We start from the raw sequence: 21358 nt of genomic DNA on the forward strand, positions 1-21358 counted from the left end.
GGAATTTTAAGGGTTATTGCGAGAAATATGTAACTTCCTCCATGAGGAAGGCGGCCGATAAATATAAAAAAACTAAATAAATAAAATGAAAAATTCGAAGGTCGATGGGAAGCTCGGCGTGCTGACATTAAATTACTTATACGCGCTACTTTCTAGTGCTGATGGGAAAGAAAATAAGCGAGTAAATACGAGTACCAATGCTCCATCTCTTTTAATATTTTTATTATCACAAGCGTAATGTTCATTGCGAATCTTATTACTATTACCTATTTAATTAAATAAAGAAATAATATTATCAAAGAATAAAAAAAAAAAAAAAAAAAAAGTAAAAAAAGTAAAAAAAGTACTATACCACTATTTATTATTATTTAATAACGACTAACGTTCAACTAATATTGTAAATATCAAAAATATTTTATCTATATATTTCCGATCCGGGGGCGGGCCGGACGGGGCGCGCGCCAATTTACCTCCGGCGGTGCCCGTTTTTTCGCTGATAATTATATTTAAGTGTGGCGATCGTCCCGCGAAGTTGCCACGTGTCCGACGCCCCCATTGTTACACCATTTCATCATTGCATTTAATAAATTATATATTTATTGACTGATTTACCTTTTGTTTCGGCAGCCTCGACAAGCCCCCATCCCTCAACTTTCCTCGTTCGCTCCAATGGCATTGCCATTGCCAATGCTTTTTTCTGCTTTTTTCTGCTTTTTTCTTTTGTTCAATGTCCGATTACAAATGCACTGTATACATTAATTCGAATTATAGACATTGTAACCTCGACATTTAACAAATTTATAAGAACGAGCTATTTGGCTCACTTGAACACGTTTTTCGTTTATTTGAATGAATTTTTTTTTTTTTTTTTGTTTGTTTTTTTGTATTTTTTTTTTTTCATTCGGTCGTCATTGTTCGTATTCCGAGTCTTTAATTTCGTACAACTAAAGTTCAATTTATACATACATACATACACACACACACACACACACACACACAGACGCATAAGTATAGAAAATTTCTTTTAATAATATACTTTCTTTTAATACTCATTGTTCAGGAAAATACGAAATTAACGTGTGTTTTGATAAAGTGGAGCTATACAAGCAATACATTGTTTTTAAATATATTATTTGCTAATTTCTGCGAACGCGCCTGCGCACAAGTGCGGCACGCACGCGTGAACACACCTACGTATAGGATTTAACGAGGGTGCGAATGGAAAGGTAAGAAAAAAGTATTCTAAACGACTTCTCCCGCAACGATTTATTTAAAGCATACAAACAGTACAAACGAAGTGTCGTCATCATTTCTCAAGTACAAATAAAATAAAATTATATGTGTATTTATGCTATATTTATCGAATGCGCATATGTGCGTCAATTCGGGCGAATCCCGATTATAAAATTCTTCACTTCATATTCATAGAAAAAAAAAGAAAAAAAAAAAAAAAGAAAAAAAAAAGAAAAATAAATGAAAGAAAAATAATTGAAATAAAAGAAATCATTTTAGTAAAACGACATGAATAATCTCTCTTATCGAGGTGTCCTCGTACATTCAATATTATACTATAGCTTTTCTTCTTTTCTTTTTTTTTTTAAACTTTAACTTTATAAACTCAAAAGGCAAAGGACGGCCTACAGTCAAATGAATGTAGGTAGGTCACAATGATAATATTACGTCGTGACATTCCAATAATCCAGTCAGATAAACTCCCGTCAAGTTCTTACATCTCCCTCGTCATGAAATGCTCGATCTCGAAAAACGTCGACGAAATCGATAATACAAAGGACACGGGCTGTTAGACCGAAACATTCGACTAGAGGCCAGCCTTGTAATTAGAATAGTAAATAAAAATAGTAATAGTAGCGGTGGTAATAAAAGCAGAGAGAAAGTATGACTGATAAGAGAGTAAGTGAGAGGAAGAGAGCGAGAAGCGGTACGCGATCGGCAGATTGTGCGACGGCGATGATCGGACGCTCGTCGTCAGAAGACCTGAAGCCGATGATTCTCCCTGTCGCAGACAACGATATTACCGGCCGAGGTGACGGCAACGCCCTCTAAGCCCTTGAACTCGCCGTCGGCGCAGCCCCAGTTGCCGAAGGCCTTTAAGAACACACCCTCGGGCGTGAAGATCTGGATGCGATTGTTACCCGAGTCGGCTACGACGATGTAGCCCTGATCGTCAACGGCCACGCCCCTCGGGAACTTGAATTGGCCGTCGTCCGAGCCCTCGGAGCCGAAGGCCGTGAGGACGCGGCCGTTCACGTCGAATATCTGGATTCGGTGATTGTTGCTGTCGCTCACGATGACGCGATTCGTGCTGCTTACGGCTATGTAGTGGGGGTGCTCGAGCTGCCCGCGACCCGAGCCGCAGCTGCCGAACTTGCCGACGAAGGTGCCGTCGGACTGGAAGACTTGGACCCGGTGATTCTCCTTGTCGCAGACGTAGATGAAGCCAAGCGCGTCGGTGGTGATGCCCCAGGGGTAGTTGAAGCGCCCATCCGCTGTGCCTTGAAAGCCGAAGGCTCGCAGGAAGCGGCCCGATGGATCGAACACTTGGATCCGGTGATTATAGCGGTCGGCGATGATGACCTGGCCGATTCGGTTAACGGCTACGCCGGCGAGGCAATCGAATTCACCACCGCCGCTACCGTACGAGCCGAATTCTCTGACGAAGTTCCCGTTCCCGTCAAACACCTGCACACGAATTACCAGGGCCATCTATTTACTCTTAGTATCATTAATTTACATTACATTTACATATGCCAGTGGATTTATATTAATTTTTTTTTTTTTATTTTTTATTATTTCTCTCGCTTACTTGAACGTTGCGAATATGGTCATTGTCATTCGCTCTTTTATTATTATTGTTTTTTTTTTTTGTGTTTTCTAAGCTCACTTACATAATTTTTCTTGTCTTATTGTTTGATAATCAATGGTGAGTGGAATAATTTCTGGTATAACAATCTTCTTTTCGACGATAAATTCACTTGGCGGTAGACGCATAAAAACCAATACGTATAATCTTTATGGATTTATCATGAAATACTAAGTTTCACATAATCCTTAACGTGCATTTTTTTATTTATTTATTTATTATTTCGTTATTTTTTTAATTCATTACTTATTCACCCCATGTAGTTCACTGCACATTTGAAATAAGGTTTTGCTTTAGTTTTTACCTAAAGCGTTTGTTTGTTTACGCTCGGCAATAAAAACCTGTATCATAGCTTACGACGGAAATATTCCGTGAGTTGTTAGAATTTGAAGTAAAAAGGAAAATGTAATGAATGTCATGATGTAAAATGCGATATATACGTACTTGCACACGATGATTGGAGCTGTCCGCCACGACGATGGAGTTGTCGGGGCCGACTGCAAGGCCCCTAGGCCAGGTGAAGCATCCGGCTTCGCTCCCCCGCATCCCAAACTTAAACAGCTGCTTACGTTTTAGCAGGTATTGACTCCTTAATAAAATATAATTTTATTAATTTGCACAGTCATTCGGGCAAGGTTAGTGAATAATTAGTTGAAAGTAATTGCCGCGGAAGTAGTGATGAACAAACGCTTGAAATTCGTTTAAAGCCCCTGAAAAAAGGAGCTCTATATTTATCAGAGGTAAGCAAATAACGATTTCTTAAATAATTGGAAAAAGTCGTTAGACAAGACTCGAAGAGCACTTGGTCTCTTCGATTTAAAAAATGAAACTCAGCCACGTCAAGTCTATTGCTTTGCGTAAAAAAATGATAAAAAAAAAAAAAAAAAAAAAAAAAAAAAAAAAAATGATTTGCATGATCGGGCTAGGCAAAAAAGAAAAATAAAGAAAGCAAAAAAAGTACTCTGCCACGCGTTATATGAAATTAGTAAAATAAGAGATGTAAAGCTCGAGGTAAGGAAAAAGGGATATACAGTCGCGGGAACGAGTAGCAGCGTTTGCGCGGAGATTTTGGCACGGATCCCAAGCTCCCCGTAAGGAGGAAAAGAGTATGGCTGACAGAGAAGGGACAACTGTATTTCGCGCTATCTAAGCAGAAATCCATTTGTCCCCAAAACGTTCGTTCCATCGAGATTAGATTTCAAATTTGATTAAATTTGATATTCAGCGCTACATGCTTGTACTCTAGCTGCACACTCACAAGGTCGCGACTCGCTTTCCGTATTGCGCAAGTATTTTTTCTGTTCCCATTTATTTTTCCAGCTCCGCAGCTAAAATGATTATCGTATTTTTATTGGGCGAGGGCATTTAATGCGCAATATTACCGGGCGGATTGGGAGGGAACCGTTTGGAGGAAACGGCTCAATAAAGGAATAAACAAATCTCTAAATAACGATATTACGTGAATGGGAAATTCATCGGATGCGATCGTTAATATATATATATATATATACACACACATACGATAATTAATAGCTCGTGTGAATTTGTTTCTTACGGCTAAGCAGCCATCGTCCGTAATTTTTCCAAGAAAAATTATTCTTGCTTAATGCATCGGTACAAGTCGAGTCGTTAAAGACGCAGAATAAAACAGACATTGTAAACTGCTATATTGCAATTAGTAGTCGACAGTCGTACAAATACATAAAATAGTTTTATCGTTTTGCTTTGTTAAAAGTAGCCAGGGCTCTTGTTATCTTGGAAAAGAATTTAATTTACACGCTAATGGGGGCTCGCGTCCTGATAAAAATCACGCAATTAATAATTGTAGCGAGACACGCTATTTATTGTATAGAGCGCTTGGCAAAGTGTTAGTAGAGAAAAATTTAATCAACTTACCTAGTGGAGGAACCTGCTGCCGCGGGTATAGCGGGAGCTGCTGTAGGGGACGTGGGGGAGCCTGACGGGTTTTTTTGATCGTCGTCAGAAGATTCGAAGGAAGCTTGGCCCGTGTGTCTGAGAGGAAGGCCTAGGGATAGTCTTCGCGAGGTTGAGCTCGCGCTGCTGCAAAATTCATGTAGATATTACAAATTGGCTCGTATCCGTGACTGCTTTTTTTGTGTGTGTTTTGTCGTTGCTGTTGTTGTTGTTTTCTTCTTTGTATGTTTGTATGTTTGTATGTTTGTATGTTTGTTTGTAGTTGTCGTTCGTCGTCGTTCGTCGTTCATCGTTCGTCGTCGTTGTTGTTGTTTGGTTTATTTTTTGTTTTTCATTTTGTTTTAATGCCCGTTTACATTGTTAACGGATAAGTATAGCGTGAATAAAACGAAAATTCAACTACACAATGGTTTTATTTTTCACACAATCCGCTTCACATGTTAATACAAATAAAGGACACTATTGCGGCGATTGAGAGCCGGATTGAAAATTTCACTCGTTTGATAGTGGAGACCGAAGTGTGATATGAAGCTCGCGCAAGAAATCTTTTAGCAGCATTGTTGTCGTGTCGTTGTTGATCCTTTCACGTCGCATTCTGCTTTTGACAGATTCGTACAATATAAGTTTTTATAAGGTATCATCTGTATTGTGTATAAGCAAAGCTCAACTGTAAATATGTTTGTTCTCTTTCAATCGAGGCTCATCGCTTTATGAGTAATTTTGAGTTTGATTTTAGTCTTCGGTGTGAAAACATCAAAGCGGCAAAGACAAATAGGGTTGTTAAGTTGGGAAAGCTCGAAACGATAATCCTTCACAGGGACACTCGGTAGGTTCTTACCACACGCGATACTTGTTTTCGTTCAATGTTTTAGTTACGGCACTGATTTTATCTCCCAATCTTCTAGAAGGAAATATTGTTTGCTTTTAAAAGTTGTCCATTTGCATGTAATAATAATATTTAGTAGTATGACAAAGTGAACTGTTAAACACGCATTGGTGAACATTATGTTGAAAATTATTGGTAATGTGTGGATAATTGTTTTTTATTTCACTGGTACACTAGGGAGTTTCTTACCCGCCTACGCGATACTTGTGATCTTTCAATGAATTAGCTATGGCATTGATTTTATCTTCCAAGCGTCTAAAACGAAATATTACATCTGTTCTTAAAAGTGTTGATTGGCTCGTAGATGCATGTAGTAATAAAATGATTAATTAATTAATGACGCTTGATGGGCATGTGTAAAAGTTATATCGATAATGTATTATTATTTTTCATTTTATTATTATTTTACAAATTAACGCCAACTGGTAGGTATTGTTCTTAGATTATCATCATTTATGAATTTTGATTGCTTTAGTTCACATGCTTGAAAACATTTATAATCTTAATGCCTTAATTGTAATTATAGGTTTTTTTTTTCTTTTCTTTTTCTTTTTTTTTTCCTTTTATCAAAACAATACAATAATGTTGTAATTTATTAGTTTTTATATTTGCCGTCTTAGTCTTCTACAAAAATAAAAGTATAGATTACGTTTATGGTATGGTGACACGTTGATATGACATTAAACAATCTAACAAAATAATAATACACTGTTGGAAAATGATGATGGTGTTAAATTTGTTATTATATCGTTTGCGAATATCCGTCTGGTTTCATTACGTAAACGTGACTCGTATCGATGATCATTCATTATATTCTGTAATGATATTAATCTATAACAACACTGACACGATGTATGTTAAATATTAGAGAAAATGAAAATCGCATAAAAATAATAAAAATTAATAAATTAGTTGCCGTGTTAATTGAAGATAATCAACAAAATATTACTTTCTTTTTTATTTAACGTTGATAAGTGTTGATAAGTGAAAGACTCCACGTTTTGTTTTGTTTTTTCTCAGTAACATTTTATTCAAATTTCGTTTTAACAGTTTATTATAGCATTGAAATAACATTAAGTCTCTGTTATAAGATTACATTAGAAGTAATTATTTTTACACGAGGAAGTTTAAATACAACATTCAACTTCAACGATGTCTTACTTTAATTCATTATTTTGTGTGTCTGAAAAGTGATAAAATATGTGTTAGAATTCATCCATTTTTCCAACCGTGTAAATAAAAGCTAAGAGTTGTAATAGTAAAACGATACTGTAACCGGTTTAAGTACACAATCAATTATAACCAACGAGTCGAATTTTATTTTGCTCCTTTAAATATTCCAAAATTTGACCAATTATAGTTATCTTATTCGACCTTCATAATTTGTATTGCTGCGCATAATGAGCTTATCCCATTTTTATCCTTTTTTTTTTTTTTTTTTTTTTTTTTTTTTTTTTTTATTTCTTATTGTTTTATTTAATATTTTACTCACATTACTTAATTTAGTCGGAAAGTTTTGAAAAAAAAAAAAATAAAAAAAAAAAAATAAAAAAAAATTCTTTTCCATTTGTCGGTAACGGATAGTAATATAAAGATAAACAAGCGAATTGATATTTTCTGAGATCAACGACAATATCAGACGAGCGAGTGTATCATTTAGACGCGTTACTCTGTTCGATATATCGAAATATAAAATATAAGTATGCTTCGTTTTACGCAGTTTCTTCGCCAATTACCTGTTCATCTAGCGAACAAGAAACGCAATTAATTATTTGTTATTACAAAATTTTTATTATTTATTTTATTTGTTTATCAATATTGTTGCTTCTAAATCTCGAATGTCTCAATCAAGTGTATTTGATAATAATTTGTACTTTGAAATTTTTATGTATTCGGGAGGTAAGTGAATGGCCAGGAAGAGCATACGTTATGCATTATAAAACGGAACTCGTGTCCGATGTTTGTGTCGATAGAGGCTGCGAGCGGCTAATCTCTCGCGAGGCTAATCTCGTTATTCCGTGCACCAGGTGGTAATTGGATGTTGGCCGTCGGTCGAGCCTCGGCATTACGACGAACAAGATTACCGAGACTAAGATTCTTAAATGGAGCGAATAGCAATGAGAAGCACGGATTGAAGAAGTTTTGCCGGAGCGGCGGCGATTTTGGAGTCGCCGAAGGTTAACGGCAGCTCTGGTGGATCGCTCGCACCCCACCCACTTGCCGGCCCGTCATAATCCGTAGATTATCTTCGGCATCCGATGGCGTCGAGCGCCAATAAAGAACGTTACAGTATCGTGACGCCGAGCCTCGATGTTCGCAGGGCTGCGCTCGCTTCGATTATATTTTATTCGGCGCCTCGTGAATTTACCTGGATGAGGGCATTGCGGAGACCGAGGAGGGCGGTTCCTTGTCCTTGGTCGATCGGTTACCGTACTTGTTTTTGAGGTAGCGCGCCCAGGAGCTGAGGGCGGCGCCGTCTTTTTCGGCGCCTGGACGCTCGCGGTCGGGACTCGGTTCCCGGGACTTGAGCACGTGGGTGCTGCGACTCCTGGCGAGCTCCGAGCCCGGCCCGTACTTGGCCGCGAGATAGGCGTTCGGCGATTGGGTGGTCGGAGAGGGCGGATCCTCCTCGATGTCCAGCTCCTCGCCCCCGAAGTTGTGGCTGCTGCGGGAGCGGGCGAGACGCTGACGGCGCTCCTTGAGGGCGGCGTAACGCGAGCGGGGCGACGAGTCCTGTGAGGCGCTGAGGTCGAGGGGCTCCGGCGTCTCCCGGGGCTGGGACACGGAGCTGCTCGGACTGCTCATCGCCGCTTGGCTCCTGCTCTTGTTTAGGAACCTGAAACGTGTCGTTAAATGGAGGATAGACCTGGATTAGTGGGCGCTGTGCTAAGCGACGGGACGCCGAGGATACGCCGTTTCTTGCACGTCGAGCAACCATCATCCGCGCTTACTTCATAAAAAGCTCCGCTTCGTTAGTTTTTTCATCTCTGCTCCTATACCGATCCCCTTTTCTCTCTCTCTCTCTCTCTCTCTCTCTCTCTCTCTCTCTCTCTCTCTCTCTCTCTCCCTCTTCAAACTTTTCATTCGTTTACTTTTTTTCTCTTTCATTCTCATTCTCTGATTCTCTCTTTCGCTGCTTTCTTTCGTTCTTTTCTTGTTTTTTTTTTTTCTCTTTTGAGTCAATCTCTTTTGGTCCCCTGGCTCGACTTACTCTTTCAAACTGCTGCGTTACGTTTAAGCTCACGTTCGATTGGCAAGGCTTTTTTTTCGGTTTGGGGCAGCTTCGATTGGCTTTCTAGGCGCTCCTTGCGTCGTCGCGCGATTGTTTTCGACAAGTCGCTAAACCTTCGAGTTAAGAGGTCGATGGCAATGTTCAACGATCGACGATCAACGTATAATCGAACGCAAAATTTTCTGTTTAGTCGCATAAAGTTACCTAGTCTTTCTCATTACGTTCTAATAATTCACTGGCAGGTGAATAAAATTTTTATTTTAAAATTTCTCAATTTTTTATCATCTTGACGCAAGGGTTACCTTTACGGCATTATAATGACTGTTTTACGAAATGAATCGATGCGTAAATTTTAACCATTATATAAAACGTCATTTTAACAGAGGCAAACGCGGGCACGCGCACGCACAAGCACACACGCACGCACACAAAAATTTAATTTTAACCTTCATTTCATCATCGTTTTAGTAGCACTGAAATTTTGTTTACATTTATAATGTGTTGGATGAAAAACATTGGCTGCACGCTCAGTCTATCGTACTATGTGCGTCTCTGTTGTACTTAAAAACTTTGCAACATCATTATAAGAATAATCAATGAATTTAACAGGTCTATTATTAGATTTTTTTTGTTGTCATTTTAAGTATTAGCTTTAAGCTAATTTTTTTCATCAACTTTATTTCTTAATGTGTTAATTAGTACCGATACAGATGTGGCAATGTATTAGAAAATTAATTCATAACGAGGAAGGATATGAATTATAATATTATTGTTATTATGAATAGTAATGGTAATAATTATTTCATTGCTGAAATGCTGTGCTTGTGCATTGTGTGTTATTTTTTGACAATGTACTTTTCATCTAATGAACCATGAAAGTTGTATATAATATTTGTAAGTATCACCTATGTGTTATGATAAAAAAGAAGAAAAAAAAATTCTATATAACTTGTTAATGTTTGTGTTTAAACAGAGTTTTTACCTACAAGATGTTTTAAAATCAATGTTAAATGCCGAATGGCCTAATGTACAGTGTTATGATTAATTTACAAATTGACGTTAAGGAAAACAAAAATAATAAAGAAAACTCATTAGAGATATTAAAAAGTAAAGTAAGAAACTTGGAATGTTGTGTAAGCCAGGCTTAGCGCACTAGTTGTTTGGTGTGTTACGTAGCGTGTGAGGGCGAAACAAAGAAGAGAACGATAGAATCAAGGACGGTTTTGAGAGGTAAATAAATAATGCAACTTATCACGAAAATGCAGTTTATTCACTACATCAACATAGTAATGTAAGCACAGTTAAGTTAGCAAACTAGTACAAAAAACTTAAGTGACGGTAAATGATTTTAAGTCTCGTTTGTATTATCTAATAAGAAGATAATAAGCTGCCTTGACAATAAGACATGTAAAGTACTATGAATTTCTTTTGAATTATCTTATTGATAATGGATGTTTGACTTTCATTACGAATAATGTACAAGACTCTATGCTCTCTTCTCAAATAACGTTTATCCGTCAATACTGGCACGAAACATATATTTTTCACTGGCTATCGAGTAATCGAGTAATTTGGAGCAGCGTGCGTGTTTTTATATGTAAATTAATGTAGAAAAGAAAATAAAAAGAACAAAAAGAATAAAGAGAAACAAAAAAAAAAACTCAACTACAATGCTATGCACCGCGACAATGTTTAATTGTGTTTGTTTATGAGCAATAGCAGTTTGATAAACGCGAGGTTTGATAATCATGAGAAGTCGCGGAAATCGTTTTATTCATTATTCCTTTAAAGATTGACATCTTATATCACTCATTATGATAAAACATGAATATGATAAAATGCATTTGATATATGGAAAAAAAAGTGCATTTTCAATAGGAACAATTGTTCTTCGCGGTTTCATTTTTACAAGCTATCGATTTATCACAATCATTAAGATGGGGAAGACAAAATGCAAAGGCTGCGTAAAGGCAATTATCGCGATTCTATATTAAAAGTTAAAACGTCTGTTGTCATTTTGTACGTTCTTAGTTATTTCTCGTGCAAGCACAACCAAACGCCTGCATTTAACGCGCCATTAAGTGTCAACATTGTGCGCTCGTCTCATCGTCATTTTGCTCAGCTTCATCAATTCGGTCGAGACATGAGAGATCGATCGATCGAATGGGAGGGAACTCCGAATATCAGCGGATACAAAATCTCAGCCGCTTGGATTAGCGATTACATAACGGAAAACTCCGGTAATGCGTGACAATAATGACCAATCAATATGTACTTACTTTTTTTTAATAAAAAGTCAATAGGCAACGTATTAAACTAATACATTGAAACTAATAAATTTGAAATTCAATTCAAACGGTTAAAATTAGCTTTCAACATGACTCTAATGTGAAAACACGTTTGTAGTAGTCTGGAGCAAGTGATGCCATAAATATATATTAAGATGATAGGGGGAGGGATTGGGAGGAGGGGAGGGATGGGGAGGGGAGAAAAAATGTGTCAATGCTGCATGGGTGAAATGGAAAAGTAACGTTTCTTTTTAAAAACAAAAAAAAAAAAAAAAAAAAAAAAGAGAGAGAGATATTAAGAGTTAAGGCCGAAACCTTCGATTCAAGGTCTCCATGTTATCCGAGCCACATGAAATTCGAGTCCCTCCAATCCCCTTCCAACAATACACAAATAGAAAAATCTCTCTTATCTCTCGATCGGGCATGAACGTATAACCCGAGAAATAAATAAATAGTTACAAGAATTAACAAAAGTATGTCATCTACAGTGTGGGAATTGGGCTATGAGGGGGGTTGGGGGTTGGGTGGTATAACACGTCGTTAATGCATAATATCAGCGTTTGTTTGGTTGTTGTTCTTTGTTCAGTCACAAAAACAAATGGATTAGGACGCTACAACACAGTACGGAAACACAGAGAACGGTGGTTACCATTTGCATGGGTAAACTCGTATCGTTCGCGCAATCCTCGTCCTCCTCCTGACAGCGAGCGTCGGAGTCTCGGTTTAGCGGACGACTGCTCGAGATTGCGTCGCCCTGCATTGTCACTAAAGCACCGTTGGCGTCCAAGTTAGCGGCGACTTTAGTTTCGGCCTCCGGCTCCGCTGTCGACTGTTCTTCGCTGCTTTTCTTCGCGTCTATAACAACCCAGCCGTTCTCGCCGATGCTCCACTGGCCCTCCTTTAACGCTATCTCATCTAACTTATTGTTGTTGATCTCGTCTCTCTTTTTCGTATTCTCGTCGTTTGCCCGTGAGCAGCTGCTATTTTTCATTGGGCCTCGCTGCCTCGTCTCCTGGTGCATCAGTATCAAGTGACTTTCTTCGAGCCTTTTATCACTTTTATCACGAGTATCATCATCCTCGATAAATGGTATTTCGCTATTCTCCTTATCAATCTTCTCATCAACTGCAACTGATTTATCTTCATCTCCGTACTCTTCGTTCGACTCTGTCTCATCGACATTCTCACCAGCTCTTTTATCCTTCTGCAGATCTTTTACCAATTCTTCGTCTTCTTCACAATCATCTTTTGTGTCCATTAAATCTATCTTATCATCATCATTATCAACATCGTTTGTGCGAACATTTTTTTTAATTCCATTATTTTCTCTATAAGAATTAATTCTGTTGTCGTCATCGTCGTCGTAGTCGTAGTCGTTGCCTTTGTCGTTGTCGTTGTCGTTGTGCTTGCCATCGTCATCATCGTCGTCGTCATCGTCGTCGTCATCGTCGTCGTCATCGTCGTCGTCATCGACATTATCCTTATTATTGAAATCCTTGTCATTGAAAGTCGTTCTATTAATCTCGTGCCGAACACTCGTATCTAAAGATTTACTTTCAGTCTCGAATCTCTCATCGTCATTGATATTCGTTACGTTATCGTGTACAGAATCTCGCTGATGGTTCTCGAATTTGGTCTTCGAGTAGCTGCTATCGTCCCTCATTCCCTCGGAGTTCTTACATATGCCATCATTGTCCCTCTTGACGATAGCGATATCATTATTCTTATCTTCGAGCAAAGTCAAGTGGCTGTCCTGGGCGAAGTTCCCTCCGTCTACCGTGATACTCTTATTACATTCGTTATCGTTATTATTATTCTCTTTGCTTATCGTGGAGTGATCGTTAAGTGGCGCGCGAACCCCCGCTAACTTTTCGCTACTCTCGGTGCTTTGTAACAGCCGCACGGCGCTACTATCTCCGCAGTAATTATTATCATCGCTAACAACAACAATAACAGGCCTATCACGCCGACTGGCGCTGGACGAGGACGACGAGGACGACGAGGACGCTTCGCCATCGGACAGTTCGTCGCGATTATCAAGCACGACGGCGATCGTTTGCGCGATTGGATTGCAACTGTCGTTTGTCGACGAATCTGCGCTTTCATCATTGTGATCGTCATCGTCGTCATTGTCACGACCACTAATCGCCCTAGAACGATTATGACCCAGGGAGTTACTGGAATTAGAACCGAAGTCGAGAATGTTGTGATGGTTTTTTTTTACGAACCTGCTGGTGTAAGTGGGTGTAGTCGATGGTGTTGCGGTAGTTGGCGATGTCACCGATTGTGCTGGGCTGCTCCTCGGTGTCCCGTACCTAATTGGCAAACAAAAAGAGAAGACATTGCGTCACTAACCTGCCTCGCGCTCACGCGTGCGCTTGTGTCGCGGTTTTGGAATATCGGTTATAGCGCCAGACACCGCGAATCAGGGACTGACCTAGTAAAAATGGCTTTTGTCAAATTACCCAATCTTTTGTAAAGTTAGCTCAAGTAAGTTATAAGCGATTGGTAAAGTCTTTTTTTGCTTTTCTTAAAGTGCATTCGAATGGTTCGATGGCAAGTTTTTATTAAGCATGTACTACATCGTACCGATTTCATAAGCTCTATTATTGTTGTCCGACGAACGACCGGATAAACAAATTTTAAAACAAATTTACTATTCGAATCATCCGATTAATTGTGCCTTCAATAATGATGTTTTTTTTCTTTTCTTTCTTTCCTCTTTTTTTAATGTTTTTTTTTTTTCTTTATAACCGATCGTAAACTTTGAAAGTAATTTAAAAAAAATTTATGCTCCATTCATCTTGTTTGATTGATTGAAGTCTTTAACATTAATTAATGCGATTTAAAATTCTTAAGATATGACATGGCAACTGTAATGGTAATTAAAATATTGAAAAAATAACTTTTGAACTTTGTTAACTCATTCCGATTCTTTCAAATTTACCTGATTTTATTCGTAAAATTCACATTAATTTTTTGCTATTAATACTGCTTTCTAAATTTGTAACATCCAAACGAGAGAATAAAATGGCTACTTTATGTTTTTTTTTTTCTTTTTTTTTTTTGTTATTTTTTGTTTGCTTGTTTGTTTATTTTTGTAACGAAAAATTAGAAGTAATTGGAAAAACAGTTTAAAAATAAGAAAAATGTTTAAAACTGATAAAAAAATTAATGTTACATTGGGATGAAAAATAAAATAAAAACAATAATTTGTCTTATAACTGTGAGAAAAATTATAAAAAATTATATAGAACGTGAAGAAAAATATAATATAATGACAAATTCAACATAACGAAATACTCTTGAGAATAGATATAATAGTGTCAAAGCTGAATTTTCAATCACAACAGAGTAAGTTACACATTTATTTATAACTTTTTACTTCATTACATTATCGTAAATAAGCATACAATTTTCACAGTTTTAAACATTTTTACTTACAATCATCACAATTCCTTAACGAATAATAATTCTCTACTATCGTGATTTGTAAAATAAACTTATATCATATAATATATGTTTTCATTTATATTGGAATGTTTCAGTTGCTAAAAAATAGTTTCTTTAGACATTTAACAGACAATAGATTGAAACGACCGATTAATAACATTCAAAGTGCAAATATTTTTCGTATTTCTAGCACATAAGATATATACTATAATTGGACTAGTGCCATTGTAAAATGACGCTTATAGTAACATTTCTTCACTCTTAATCATTTAGTGAACAGAAAATAGTATCATCTCATATCATTAGCAAAGGTACGAATTTGTTCTACGAATTTTTCTACTTATATATCCTTCAATTTACAATAAAAATATTAGAATCTTATCGTATTTAACTATTACACTGAATACTTTGGTCACTTTTTATCGTTGAGTATTATCGTCTATAAGGATACCTTTCACAGTAATATTTTCCGCTTATTATGAAATAGCGAAGACTTAGAAAAATAACAATGATCATCAAAGGCGAAATAAACAAGCCATATTGTTTAGATAAAATATTTATTATAGCAGCATAAATATATATATATATATATATATATATATATATATATATATATATATATACTTTTTCATACATATATATATTTTGAAACATATATATATATATATTCATTTTCATACATTTATAAATTTTGAAGCATTAAATGACTTTCAAAGCCACGAATAATGTACAAAAATTCAAGCTTGCGTTATAACATTAACAATTTTACTGCACAGTATCCTTAAAGACTCAATCCCGTTATTGGGCAAATAATAGTTATTCAAGCGTAGACTATCAATTCGAGGACCAGCCTGTTAATTTCATAGTAAATATTTCTAATACTGAATAAACATTTTTTCAAATTTTAAAAGAATAACAATAATAGATTTTTATTACAAAGAAAGACCTTAGGTTAATTGCGTCATAAAATAAATGATTCGATAGATATACAAAAGGTATCTGTTAACAATCACTTTCACGATGCATTTTATATAGAATGAAACGATCTCGTTAGAGCATAAAAACGCAATCAATTGCGATGATTATCATCGAGGACATTAATGAGATTAATGAAAAATATATAAAATTCAATAATTCTGCTACCTCCTACATATTAGACTTTGAATTTACAAAAACAACTAAAGAAGGAATCTACTTCACGTTTAATTAACATGTTTCAACAACAACCGCGCCCACATAAATGCAATAGAATGGCAGGAGATAACGTAACAGTGTGATTTTGTCAAAATGTGATTATAATTATGCTCGTGTCTCCTTCTCGTATCAAAAAAATAATACGAATGAGAATCATTCGAGATTCCTTATTCTCATTAGAGTGACACATGCGAACAGTTTTGCTCTGCTCCCTTTCCCGTAAAACTTATCGCGGTGCCCGACAGTAATCGTCTTATTATCATAATGTCATCGTAACGAATAAGAACAGCGACGTTTGATTCGGGTGTGATTGTGGATCCAGCGTGCACGTCGGCTGGAAAAGCGACGCTTATCAATTATACAGAAGCTCAACGTCCAAATGTCCGGAGTCCTTATTCGCGGGCGTTAATCGTGCTGAACGACGACAGCGACACCGGCAGTCCGACAACGATTACCGAAGAGAAAGATTAAGAGAGAAGCGGAACAAGAGCGGAACAACATCGAGCCTCAGCCGAAGAGGTTCTCGAGGACGCCAATGGCGATCCTGCCCACGGCCTTCTTAATGAGCTTTCTCTTGGACTGCATGGACTCGAGTCTCCGGTTCGTCTCGTTATCTCTGAGCGCGCTCGCGTCGTCCATGGCCGCCTCCCTAAGAACGCATCCTTGCCTCGTGGTGGGCGACTCCTCCTTGCTGCCGCGCCTGGCCTCGGCGCTCCGGGCTAGTAGCGGTCCGATGTCCGTCCGCGCCATCGCGGAGTCGCTGCGCTGCTGGCGCTGCTGCTCTTGGCTGCTCATCCCCGTCGGCTGTACGAGCGACGCTGTGGCGCTCGGTCTTGCCTCCGTCTCCGACTCCTCCTCCGTCTCCGTCTCCGTCTCCTCCGATGAGCTGCTCGTCTCCTCTTCCTCCTCCTCCTCCTCCTCCTCCTCGTCCACCTCCACCCCCACCTCCTCCTCCTTTTCCTTTTTCGTCGACGGGCTAGTTGCCGTTCCCGCTCCCGTGGTCGTCGTCGCCGTGATCGTGGTGGCAGGCTTCGAGGGATCCTCTCGGCCGCTCAAGCTCGCCGTTGTTTGGGGTGGCGGAGGAGCCGCGCGATTACCTGACGCAGAAAGTAAAGGTCGGGTCGATCGTTGGCTATTATAGGCGGCGATCGATTACGTCCGTTGATAACGGATCGAGGGCCCGTTGCCGTACGGTACGCGAACATGATTCTCGCATTCGCGAACATGAACGTCAAGGGATTTTTTCCTTCTCGATGATGAACTATCATGCAATTAAGGCTGAATTCAGCACATATCCTTACTCTTTAAATACCCAACGACAACGCATTAATGTCCCTTTGGTTATCACATCTAGGATACACTCGAAATGCGCTCGAAAGCAGTAGCGATAATTGCGATATTTCTTTCTTTTTTTTTTTTTTTTTTTTTTTTTTTTTTTTGCTTTAATGCTACGATCCGATTAATTACGCGCAATGGCATGCGTAGAATGGGCACAATGCACGACTGTTAGATCCGAATGATGTGCCGTTAGTGATTATTGGATAATCGTATTAGTTGTGATACAAGGTTGGACACTAATGTTCGTGCTACATGCGCATATTAAACGGTATTGGTAGATAATTCATTTGGAAATTAATGTTTCCATAAAAAGATTTAACTATCCAAAAGTTTATGAATAATCGCGATAAATGATATGAAATCGTGGTGTAGTAACAAAAGGAATCGCGCGTATATGCCGACAATCGCAGAGTAATTTATGAAATCGCATGCAATTATATATACGTTGATCTCGAGATTCGAATATCACTTCGGTTTTCTTTATTTTACGCGCGAACAAAGATGCTAGACTTTTAAGATGCCGAAAATGCTGAAAAACCGAAATTTCCAATCGCATGATATAGACCGTTAAATGTCGAGGGTATTGTTATTGTTACTATTCTCATTATTATTATTATTATTATTATTATATTGTTGTTGTTGTCGTCGTCGTTGTCGTGGTCGTTGTTAACATCGTCGTCGTCGTCCTCGTCGTCGTCGTCGTCATCATCATTATTATTATTCTTAAAACTATTGTTATTGTTATTGTTATTGTTATTGTTATTAACCTGCGCCTAAAAAACGACTCTGGAAAGGTCTGGGTGTTGCGGTGACGGGCGAATCTCGGCTGGAGGGAATCGAGCTCGAGGAGACGGTCGGGGTCGTTGGTGTGCCGGGTTGCGGAGCCTTGGCTAGATACTTTTGCTTCATCTCCTCGGTGGTGAAGTGCGCGCCGGTACTGCGGATGCCCGAGCCCGAGGAACTCTCCGAGCTCGCGCTCGACTCCGAGGAGGCGCTACGGCCACCGGGCAAATGTGCGTCCGTTGATGTTCTTCTGCTGCTGCGCCAAAGCCCATGTGACATTCGAGGCTTCGGTTATTATTTATCTCGGCTCCCGTAAATAAGCCTGCGCAGCTTGCGCACACAGCAAGTTTGCGCGCTTATCTTTCGTTAGTTTGCACTAGATATAGATACGCTCTATGGCGTCTTACATCAAATTTGAGGAGAGCATTATTTATTTAATTTGTACTATGTTATTATTTACGAGATACCGTGGCTCTGCTCGTAAATGAGCGTGCAATTAACCAAATGAGATTAAACCCGATGACATTTGCCGCGAGAGAGGAGGGCAACGAGTGCCCCTTAATTATGACGAGAATCTTCGGGGAAATGGTGTAAGTCACCTGGTAATTGGAGTTGTCTTCCTGGACTCCTCGGAGTGCTCGCTATCGCGATTCTCCCTGACGGGGTTGTGCTGCGTAAGGCTCGTTTGCCTCTCGTCTAGGCTGTCCTGGATCGGCGAGGTGGCGGTCGGTGTCTGGGCGGCGGTCGCGGTCTTGTTCTGCTTCTTGATCCGTGATATCTCGTCGTCGTCGGTGGCTGTGGCTTGGCGTCCGAGTGTGGGCGTCACAGCCTTCCTCTGTGCCGGTTGGATCTGTGTGCGTCGAGTCGGTCCCGTTCGCAAAAAGAAATTCGTATCGCACGCGTTAGTTCGGGGATCGGCACATTGGGGCCCTGGCAATAAGTTTTGTCGTTGTCGCGGCAATAAAGAGACAGAATTCACCAGTCTAACAGTAGGCACAGATACGAGCGTCTTTTTCTCGTGGAGCTATGTTAGGCGCGTCGAGGAGGGAGGCTTTAGTTTTTATAAATTTGTGCGTATTTTATTGTTGGTGATGGAGCGAAAGGTGGGGGTGGGGGATGGGGTAGGTGGCTGATTAGAAACGTGGTGGAGTATTCTCGTTGGCGCCATATCGATCCTTACGTTTTAGCGTTAATTCAGCGGTTTAACGAGCCGCGCGTGGTCCAGGCAATTTTAATACCCAATGAGCTCTTCAACGTTTCCAGCAACGTTTAATCGACGCTCATCAATGTCATTAAGCCCGCTCTATGGCATTTTTATATGCAATTATAGGCGTCATAAACTGCAAACATAAGAGATAGCGAGCTGGAGGTGTAGTATTGGATAGTTATAATATAATTTATTGAGAGGAATAAGAAGCATCTTGCTTGACAATAGTAAAACAGGCTCGTTTCCATTGCTACTAAATACTTTAAATATAATTTATCTCAACACATAACCGATAAATGTATTTATTGCACTGCGAGCGTAGTGTTATCTAATGTATTCATAAATTGAATAAATCACAAAAAATTAGGCGCCTCAAATGGCAAAGCCAATTGTTGATCTTCAATAACTTTATTGTTGTCTCTGTTACGTTTACATTACTGTTCACATATAAATAACGACTTCCGAGCGAATTAATTAATCACTGTAAATCATTCGTCTCGTAATATAATGAAAAAATGCAAATAAAACACTTGTTTGTATACATTCGATTCAAGAGAGTTATAGATAGAGTTAGAGTTAGAGTTAGAGATAGATAGATAGATAGATAGAGAGAGAGAGAGAGAGAGAGAGAGAGAGAGAGAGACAGAAGAAATAAGTATAAAATATGCAAATGTAAAAAACAAAGAAATTGCGGATAAATTGGTTACAAATGGACTGATGCTCACGTATAAATGTAATTGCTAAAATTACGTGCGAATGCACATAACACAGCTATGAACAACTTAATTGACAAAACGCTCTTAAAAATCCGGTAATATATTAGTGGGATCCTTGCAAAAGGAGGCAGCCCCGTAAGTAGTGCCCGTGCTTGTGTCATGCGACTTGCCAAAACAATTTTGAGACGTCAATTATTATTGATGTCGTTGCAATTATTAACTGTTCAAAAAAAAAAATTTGGCCAAAATTAGCTTTACATAATTTGCAGCTCTGCGCAATATTAGCTATGTGAAAACAAAAATAAATGGGCCAATGACGTTCGTAAATCTGTTGCCGGACTTTAAGAACCAGACGACAAAACTATAATTTTCAACAGCAAGTTCTTGCAATAAGCAAGGTCGTTAGGTACAGAGTTTGCACATCATATCGTTTATGATAGAGTAGACGGCAAGAGATAGTGCAAAAAGAGTGTTTTACGTGGCCAAAAAAACCAAACAACAGTATCGTTTCGGACTTATTTTCTTGCTGTGTGTGCGCGGTCGTCGCTTTACGGTGTCTTGGCACTTTTCCTATCGGCCATAACTCGTGCCTTTCACTGTCAAAACACAAACCAGTCGTCATTTTTTTTTTCTTTTTTTTTTTTGTCACTCCTTACTCATCATCCTTTAATTATTTTTCAATTTTTTCTTTAAATGTAAATCTATGGCAAGTTTGGTCATATTCAATGTTCGATATGGGCATGATACAACGGCGTTCGTTCTTTCGTATAATTAATCAATTTATTTATATTCCATTGAAACTCGCGCCCCATTTGTGAATCACGGTGCTTTTAATATTCCCTTTTAATATCACGTGGCAAAAGTTTTTGGATCGTAACGATGTAGTCGGCGCACGAGGAAGTAACGGGGGTTCTTTCGTTATTTTTTGTATATCGTGCGCATGTATCGATTATTTTCTTGAAAAGCCATATAACATTACGATCCGTACGATCGAAGGAAATAATGAATAATGGTGTTTGCAATGTGACACGTAATTATTTTTGAGGGGACGATTTTTGTTTTTTGTTTGGAGTGTGGTGGTGATGGTGGTGGTGGTAGTGGTGGAATGAATTATGACACTTAACTGGAAAAAGTCTCCGTCAATGCAAAAGTCTCTCACGTGAAACGCCCGGCATAATTTATTTACAAGACATTCGCTTGGGTTGCGCGCACATGCTCTTTTATCCAATCGCTTTTAGCCAAACTTAAAACAAAATCGTGGTTAACGAGTGGCGCAGTAACTCCACTAATACTCCCTTCGAACAAACATCCAAACTTATAGCCAATAAAATGCCCTCGTGCCATTGCACAGCACGAGTGAGAACACAGGGACTTGTAAAGCTCCAGGCCAACAGCTTGTAAATAAATCGCTCATCTCGAACGTCCATGAACGATAAGCCTACAGA

At 38.7% G+C, this 21358-nt stretch overlaps 1 protein-coding gene across 7 annotated transcripts in view; it reads right to left on the reverse strand.

The window, feature by feature from the left end:
• Positions 1 to 1656: 1656 nt before the first annotated feature.
• The window catches only part of tn (tripartite motif containing protein thin), a 50302-nt gene continuing 30600 nt past the window's right edge, over positions 1657 to 21358 (reverse strand). Inside the window, exons 9-18 of one of the 7 annotated variants that reach the window (XM_011502516.1) lie at positions 18590 to 18840; positions 17975 to 18240; positions 16537 to 16966; positions 13451 to 13537; positions 8071 to 8538; positions 5892 to 5957; positions 5655 to 5717; positions 4778 to 4942; positions 3326 to 3470; positions 1657 to 2700 (exon numbers count right to left, since the gene is read on the reverse strand). In XM_011502516.1, the coding sequence (XP_011500818.1) occupies positions 1987 to 2700; positions 3326 to 3470; positions 4778 to 4942; positions 5655 to 5717; positions 5892 to 5957; positions 8071 to 8538; positions 13451 to 13537; positions 16537 to 16966; positions 17975 to 18240; positions 18590 to 18840 (2655 nt within the window). In that variant the 3' untranslated portion in view covers positions 1657 to 1986. Of the gene's footprint in view, positions 2701 to 3325; positions 3471 to 4777; positions 4943 to 5654; positions 5718 to 5891; positions 5958 to 8070; positions 8539 to 13450; positions 13538 to 16536; positions 16967 to 17974; positions 18247 to 18589; positions 18841 to 21358 lie in introns of all 7 variants that reach the window. The other 6 variants (XM_011502515.1, XM_011502521.1, XM_011502519.1 and 3 more) reach the window with 6 other exon arrangements.

This window comes from Ceratosolen solmsi, unplaced genomic scaffold, assembly GCF_000503995.2.
Source record: "Ceratosolen solmsi marchali unplaced genomic scaffold, CerSol_1.0 scaffold39, whole genome shotgun sequence".
Classification (NCBI taxonomy): domain Eukaryota; kingdom Metazoa; phylum Arthropoda; class Insecta; order Hymenoptera; family Agaonidae; genus Ceratosolen; species Ceratosolen solmsi.